The 8,299-nt window shown below is 39.0% G+C and overlaps 3 protein-coding genes across 3 annotated transcripts; all 3 read right to left on the bottom strand.

The window, feature by feature from the left end:
* Nucleotides 1–1,879, bottom strand: LOC140800138 (galactoside 2-alpha-L-fucosyltransferase-like). The gene is made up of 2 exons (XM_073154803.1): nucleotides 1,651–1,879; nucleotides 1–1,457 (listed from the first exon to the last, which is right to left on the bottom strand). The coding sequence occupies exons 1-2, from the start codon at nucleotides 1,877–1,879 to the stop codon at nucleotides 1–3; spliced, it is 1,686 nt and encodes a 561-aa protein (XP_073010904.1).
* Nucleotides 1,880–2,679: 800 nt separating this feature from the next.
* LOC140799747 (galactoside 2-alpha-L-fucosyltransferase-like) lies at nucleotides 2,680–4,637 on the bottom strand. The gene is made up of 2 exons (XM_073154204.1): nucleotides 4,347–4,637; nucleotides 2,680–4,266 (listed from the first exon to the last, which is right to left on the bottom strand). The coding sequence occupies exons 1-2, from the start codon at nucleotides 4,615–4,617 to the stop codon at nucleotides 2,813–2,815; spliced, it is 1,725 nt and encodes a 574-aa protein (XP_073010305.1). The 5' UTR covers nucleotides 4,618–4,637; the 3' UTR covers nucleotides 2,680–2,812.
* A 2,227-nt stretch (nucleotides 4,638–6,864) lies between these two features.
* On the bottom strand, nucleotides 6,865–7,386 carry LOC140800136 (probable fucosyltransferase 8). The gene has a single exon (XM_073154801.1). It carries the CDS (start codon nucleotides 7,384–7,386, stop codon nucleotides 6,865–6,867), a length of 522 nt encoding a protein of 173 aa, XP_073010902.1.
* Between the last annotated feature and the right edge of the window lie 913 nt (nucleotides 7,387–8,299).

Genomic DNA, 8,299 nt, shown 5'->3' with positions numbered 1-8,299 from the left:
CTAATCAACTAGCTTAACACCTCCATAAACATCTTCACAATGCCTCACGTGTCGAACTAAATCTCCCATATCGACATATTTATTTGCTCTACAATCAAGGTTAGGAGGTGTATGGAAGCATGGCTCCATTGACATGGCTCGAAGGCAGGGAGGACTTGGTGCCTTCTCATGCTGTGGGCTTAGAAGTATCCATGGCTTCAAACCTGCAAGACTTTGTCCCACATACCCAAATGTAGACCAAGCACTTGTAACAAGCACATCACACAAACTCAATAGATACATCTCTGCCAATGCCTTTTGGTTGTGAGACTGCTGCTCTGTGTGTTGTTCCTCCTCATGTGTAGGTTGGTAGATGCTAATGACCTCACCAGTTGTAGTTGGGTGCTCATAGTACATGGACTTCATCTTCTCAGAGTATTTGGAATATAAAGAAGTAACAAGAACTGCTTTTGATCTTACCATGTTTGCAGAGGAAGGTAGCTGCTCCTGTAGAGTTATATTAGGCAACAAGTTCTCCTTCAGGAAGCATGAGACAATCTGATCGAAGAATCCATCAAAAGAAATCGGTGTTCTAGAGAAAATTCTAATCTGAAGGCCAATCCTTTCCTCAGCTTCAGCTAGATAAGAGTTATAGTATCTTGTAACCATTCCCCAAATAGAGTTTGTGGGGTGGAAAAGATACCTCCCTAAGTGATGGAAGACGATGTCTTTTGCTGGAAACAACTGCTCTAGCTCATCTTTGTGCTGTGGCATTAGAAAGAGGCTTGGCACAAAATAGATGTCAGATTGCAGCACTAGCCAATTGACTTTTTCAAGAACTAATTGATCATTTTCACAGAAGAAGAGTCTATCAAAGTGCTGGTAGTCATGCTCCAGATGAAGATAGACAGATGCAGGTAATGACCCTGTATTAGCATTCACATGGTTACTGATCACCTTATTCTTTAGCATGCTTCCATAACTTTGAGGAGAGCCAAGATGAAGATTGCTCAAGTCTTTCATTAATATAAAATCTGAAGGTAGGACCCAGGATGTCCCAGGAAATGGTTCACAGAATAGATCAACCAAGTCATCAGTTACATGGATAAGCAGGACCCTGTTAGTGAGGAGAGCATAGAGAAATGCTGAAACAATTGTAAGCATCCTGTTCCCCAAGCCATTGAATGGAGTCCACACCACATAGTTGCACTCCATATTGGCCACACTGTGATTAGTCTTCAATTGTTCTATGGATTGATTATAGAGTAGGGTGTTTGGGCCACATCTCTTGTGGAGGGATTCATACCTACGAAGCCTTGCCAAAAGATAGGAGGATGGTGAGGAGGGTGACGCTTTGCGATACGATGATACATCATAACGGCTGAGACAGGATTGTCTATCGAAGTCTGGTGAGAGTAAGCCACCTAGAAGCCTGTCTTTTGATGCAGCAAGGGTTACTGAAGATCCATCTTCAGAACCTATGAATTAGTTAGACACGTAAATAACAAAGGAAATACTGGTGACAGATTTGTTGAACATTCACAGATGTAAATATTAACAAAGAATAAAAATTCCCTCCTCTCTTCAGAGAAGACTAAATGTGATGATCACTGATTTAAGAGAAAAAATATATATTATGTGCACTGGACAAGAAATGAAGCTAGTTGTTACCTTTAATAAGTCTCAGTCTAAATTCTTGACGCCATGGCTGTGATGGACTCAAACTACCTCTGTAGAGGATGCAGAGCAGTAGCAGAGTTAAGAGGAACGCAAAAAGTAGTGCTACTTGAATTCTTCCACCTCCCAAATGTCTATCCTTTTTCTTCGTCTCCACTAAAGGACATCCTTCCATCTCTATATCCAGAGATGCCTGGTAACTCCTGCTCCTCTTTGGATCCATGCTCCCTTGATTTCCTCACGATCCTCAGGTGTTTACATATCTGAAGAAGACTTTAGATAAGAGTAGAGTTGAACTGAAGGAATCAATGAGCTCGTGAAGTCAATGTATATAGTATGATTCAGACCTTCTCCCATGTGATCTTCCTACTTCTTAGCTTAGTTGAAACTTGGATTGGATTATTATCTTTGAGCGCACCGACATCAAGGCTAATTTATTTTTCCAAGTAATCAATACATACAAAATTGAGGAGCATTTGACTAGCCCTGTATCCATGCAGTTTACAGGTCTTCACTTCATAAGCAAACAAGATCTAAATAAATTTGATGCCCTACGCATAGTATATAAAGAAAAACCCAGCTTCTGTCAGTAATAAGCAAAAACGTTTATACTAATAATCGCAATGCCCAAGCATTAATTTAGTATTCCTACTTTCCTTAAAAGTCTTCGAAAAAAAAATACTGGCCGCAATCTTGCTACCTATGCATGTGATGGCATCTGGATTTGCTTGTTGCCAAAATTTTTAATTAAAATGTGTTATATCATTCCAGTGTCATAGTAATATCTACCAAAAGTATATATAAGATAACACTCTGTCATGCAAAAACAAATGAAAGCGAAGAGTGACATCCATATTAGCTAGACGAGGAAGATAAGTAACTGCTAAGAGCTTGCATGTCTGCCATCAATATTAGCATGAAACAACAGTTAGAAGTAGTAGTACCAGAGGACTGCTTTGCTTGAAACAGAGGGAGACTTGGACTCGGCAAGGCATTTCGTCGAACAAGTGATAGGTGCAAATATTGAAGCAACAACATTAATCATCATATAAGTAACCAAAATCAAATTGTTTCCTTTATATATCCCATTACATCAGAACACTATCACAGAGAGGATACAAATTAACATCACAATCCACAGACAACCACCATTACCCTAATCAAACAGCTTAATCCCTTCTCCGAGATCTTCACAAGTCCTCACATGCCGCTGCAGCTTAATCGTGTCCACAGTCCTATTCCCCCTGCAGCCAATCCTGGGAGGCGTATGCAAGCATGGCTCCATAGAACTGAACCTAATGCAAGGAATCTCGGACGCCTTGCGATTCTTAGCGTATGGCAAGAACCACGGCTTCAATCCCGCAAGCCCATGGCTCACGTACCCAAAAGTAGACACTGCACTCGTGACAAGCACATCACAAAAGCTCAGCAGATATATCTCAGCCAAAGCTTTCTGGTTGTGGAATTGCTTCTCGCTGCTCTGATGCCCCTCATGGCTCGGCTGGTATACGCTGACGAGGTCTCCAGTCTTAGCCGAGTTCTCGTAGTACATGGACTGGAACTTGTCGAAGTATTCTTGGTACAAAGATGTCACTAGTACTGCCTTTGATCGAGCTACGTTGGTTGACGAAGGATTTCGATTCTCGAGTTCAATATCTGGCAGTAAGTTCTCTTGCTTGGAGCAAGCTAGGATTTGGTTGATCAAGTCATCGGACCCAATGGGTGCCCATTGAAAGATTCGGATTTGGATTCCAATCCTCTCGTTAGATTTGGCTAGATATGAGTCATAGTACCTTGTGACCATTCCCCATATAGTGTTAGTAGGGTGAATGAGGTACCTTACTAGTAGATGAAATATGCTCTCCCTCGCCGGAAATAGCCACCGCAGTTCATCCTCGAATGCCGGTATCGAGAAAAAAGATGGCACAAAGTAGAGATCGGATTGTAGTATGAGCCAATTGACTTTGCCAAGTACCATTTGATCTTCGTCGCAGAAAAATAACCTATCTAAATGCTGGTAGTTGTGCTCCAAATGCAGATATATATAAGAGGGTAATGATACCACTACGGTTTTCGGATTATTACTGATCTTGTTGTCACGCAACAAGTTTCCGTAACTCTCTTTAGTGCCGCCATGAAGTTTGGTCAAGTCTTTGATGGGGAAATCCGAGGGTAAAACCCAAGTTGTATCAGGAAATGGCTCACACCAGAGGTCAGTTGAGTCTTCGGTGACGTGGATAAGTAGAACCCTATCTGTGAGAAGGGCATAGAGGAATGCACTAACTAGGGATAGGATTCGGTTGCCTAAGCCATTGTAGGGTGTCCAAATGATATAGTTGCAGTCCATGAGCTCCATGCTATGGCCAGACTTAAGCTGCTCTATGGACTTCTTGTACAGGGGAGTGTTTGGGCCACATTTCTTATGGAGAGCTTCATACGTTCTTAGCTTATGGACTAGGTAAGAGGATGGTAAGTGAGGTGATGCCTTGTGGTACAATGCAGACTTGTAACGGCTAAGACAAGACTGCTCATCAAAATTTGGGGAGAGTAATCCACCTAGGAGTTTGTCTTTTGATGCTAAAGAGTTTGGAATGGAACCGTCTTCGGGGCCTGTAAGGAATAGATAATGTATATCACAACTTTACAAATATAAATATGTTTTATCTTAGTAGAATTGCATCTAAGATTACCTTTATCTATTCTCTTTGTCATCTTAACTGCATTGATCCAAACAAATGAAGAGGTCCAGTAGTGTCCAGGGAGGAACACCAGCACCGGCAAAGTCATCAGGCAGGCCACTAACACCACGCCGGGCCTCGCTGCACTCCATCCCTCCGCCGCCGTCTTCTTCTTCGACTCGATACGAGGAGTACTAATCTCTTCCATCTCTGGGTCCCTCGTAGTAGACTGCTGCACTCTCTTCACACACACCTCATCCCTCACTACTTTGCTCTCTTTCATTGAGTAACTCAATTAGCTCCTCTACTACTGTAGCTTCACAACTAATATAAATATTTCAAGAACCTTCTCTGTAGTATTATCGCATGTACCTTTCCGTCTATGTCCTATGTGGAATGTTGTTTCCTTTGTAAATTACTTGGAGTATATCCAAGCCACTTCTTATGGCTCATTTAAAGGTCAGAATGCTTCGATTAGGAGTAATTAATAGTAGTTTGACTTCGATAGTTGTGCCTCCCATGTGAAAACACGTTAGGAGTCACGAAACATTTACTCTCAAGATTTGCTATTGATAGGAGATGTTGACTTGAAGTTGCCAATAGATTCCAATACAACCTTGGTAGAATCGCTCGAGTCAACTTTTATAATCCAAATCCGTCGAAAAGTACATCAACTATTGAACGTATTCACAAATAGTGCATCAACTAAGACCTCGATCGTTGGGAAGAGGGTAATTAATCAAGCGTATGCTGTAATGTGTAGTAGTGAAGCATTAGTTGGCTAAAAGATCCGTATATGATATGAGCTTCCTTTAGACTTTGACTAAACGAATCTAGTGCGTGGACAAGTAGATCTTTTGGAGAAATATTTGGCTAATGAATCAATGCTCTTGAGTGCAACTAGATGCTATTGAAACATGGGGGGCTGCAAGAAAGAGATATAAAGGTGATTCACTTGATGGGGAATAACTTTTTTTCTCAGCAGATAGATCCTAGTATTTTGTCATAATTTTCATCAAACTTGAAAAAAAACGTGAAACCTTAGATATATTCTAATACTAATATAAAAAAAATCTAAAATAATAACTGATTAGGAAATAGATTTATCACATACTATTAATAAAATAAATATAAAAAAAAAGCGTGAAAGATAATCTTAAATGTAAAATTTGTTACATGAAAAAATCAGAGATTCAAACTCAAATAAAAATCAATCACTAAAATTATGGCAGTTACACGAAACTTATAGATAATCCTTCGATTATCATAATTTAATCTGTAATAACCTTGCTTGCCAAACCCTACAATACATCAATTCTCGTGATAGGTTTCTAAATCTCAATAACTCTCGAGGTTAATGTTTTTGTCTCAATAGTTCTCGAGATGTACTTATTTCAAATATAATAATTTAGTTATACTCAATCTAAAATTAAGAGGTGATCTCCAATAGCCTATAAAAGATGATCTAGATGCAGTTTTCTTCTTTGCAAACTTGTCCGAACACTTGAGCTCTCAAAATATAGTGCCTTTGTATTTTTATACAACTTGTAGAGTGCATTCAAACGACCTACTTGGAATCTTTAACTTGAAAATTCTTTACTTTAAATATTTAAATCACTTATTTATAAATAAATTTTTTGCCTTTAAAATTAATAGTTCGCTTAAATATTCTTTATTAAACATCTTATAATATCTCATAATTTTTCTTGTGCATATAGTGAAAGCACGATTTGCTAATTATATGAATACATATAAAACCTTACAAAACTAGTGAACAATCCTGGATTTATTTTTGATATCCAAGTAGAAAACAGAAGTATATTTAGTCTAATCTACTAACTTGACAGCTTCTTTAAAATCTTCACAATGCTTCACATGTCGAACCAGATGCCACTGTCAGCATTTTTCTTCGCTCTGCAATCGAAAGTAGGCGGTGCATGGAAGCATGGACCATTGACAATGGCTCGACGGCAAGGAGGGTCTGGCATCTTTTGGTTCGTTGAAGTTAGCACAATCCATGGCTTCAAAACCTGCAAGACTATTACTAACATATCCGAATGTAGACGCTGCGGTTGTGATCAGAACGTCGGAGAAGCTAAGCAAACATATCTCAGCCAATGCTTTATTGTTGTGTGATCGTTTATCAGAGTGTTGATGCCCTTTATGAGTCTGTTGGAAGACCCTAATGATCTCGCCTGTTGTATTTGAGTGATCATAGTACATGTTCTTGATCTTTTTGTGGTATTCATAGTGCAAGGAAACCACTAGTAATGATTTGGTCGAGCTCCTTGCCTCAATAGCCAAAGTTTTTCGTGCTGAGTACAAGTATTTAATTGATTCAGCAAGTTCTCAGATGAAATGGGTGCCCATGAGAACGTTCTAATTTGCATCCCTACCCTCTCATCAGCCTTGGCTAGATAAGATTCATGATATTTCATTATCATACCCCCAAACAGTGTTGCTAGGATGGTAAAGATATCGGCCTAGATGATGGAATGCCGTCTCTTTTATCGGAAAGAATCTGTGCAGTTCATCTTCGTGTTGTGGAATCATAAATAGAACTGGCAAGCCAATTTACTTTCTTGAGAACTAATTGATCATCTTCACAAAAGAAAAGCCTGTCTAAATGCGTCTTGTAATCATGTCGTAGATGAATATAAACCAATGCAGGAAGCGCCATTACCAGAGCTTTAATATCATAATTGATCAAATTCTTCCCTAGCATGTTACCATAACTTTGTTGAGAACGAAGGTTAAATTTGTTCAAGTCCTTGATAGGGAAATCTGAAGGCAGAATCCAAGTTGATCCAGGGAATGGCTCACAAAAGAGATCGACCAAGTCATCAGTCTGGTGGACTAGCAGCACCTTGTTTGTAAGAAGAGCATAAAGGAAAGTAGAAGCTAAAGAGAGCATTATATTCCCTAATCCTTCCATTAGACTCCATATCACATAGTTGTACTCAAGCTCTATGTTGTGATTAGACTTGAGATTTTTCCACTGATTTCTTGTAGAGTGGAGTGTTTGAATTGCATCTTTTATGGAGGGCTTCATTATTTCTCAACTTGGATACTAGATAAGATGATAGTGCATGGAGTGATGCTTTACGATAGTGCGTTGATTCGTAGCGGCTAAGACAAGTTTGCTCATCAAAGTCAGGGGAAAGTAGTCCACCAAGAAGGTTGCCATTAGGTGCAGCAACTGTTGCAAATGAATCATATCCTACACAAACAAAAAGTTAGTAATTGCATTAGTACTACCTAATATTTATCATACTATAGTAAATGCAAATCCTTCACACTCCAAGCCAACTAAGTTTGATATCTAGCTACTATAAAGAAGAATTGGAGCAAATTGTTACTGGAACTCGCACCCTTATTTGCAAATGCGAAACTTCTCAGAGGAATCCCTTTCATCTCTGGATTGTGAGATTACTGATGAGTACTGATCCTTTTCACATCCATTCTCTGTTTTAGCTTGGATGGAAATGCTTCCAAGTCTAGATCTAGTACTTGAAGACTAAAAAGTTTTAGCGTAACTAATTAAATTACATCTTCCAGAAAGCAATATTTAACTGGCAGAGAACTTTGCGCAAATTTTAGTATTGGTTTCAGTAAGATCATCTAAAAATGGAGATAAATCAACAATTATTGGCTTTGGGAATTTGGGTAGACTTTGCGTGTACACGTGATCGCAGGTGCAGATAAGTAATCTAAATTGTACTGAAATAAGCTTTGTCAGAATTAACATGTCTAGTAGGGGTTTAAGCCTTAAGACATGCAGTGGACATGATCTAGTTACGAAGAAATTAGTGTGCAAGTCATAGGTATAGGTAAGATTTAAATATAATAGCAAGTCAATAGAGTAATATGATAAATGAAGTGAATGTTGAAGGAAGGCTGAGTGATAAACTTAGACAATGACAGTATCAAAGCCAGTGTATTCAGAATGTCACAATCTCAAGTCT

The sequence above is a fragment of the Typha latifolia genome, chromosome 13 (assembly GCF_019914945.1).
Source record: "Typha latifolia isolate L0001 chromosome 13, TyphaL0001v2, whole genome shotgun sequence".
NCBI lineage: Eukaryota > Viridiplantae > Streptophyta > Magnoliopsida > Poales > Typhaceae > Typha > Typha latifolia.
Note: the sequence above shows the minus strand (reverse complement) of the source record. Positions and strands in the feature narration are given on the sequence as shown.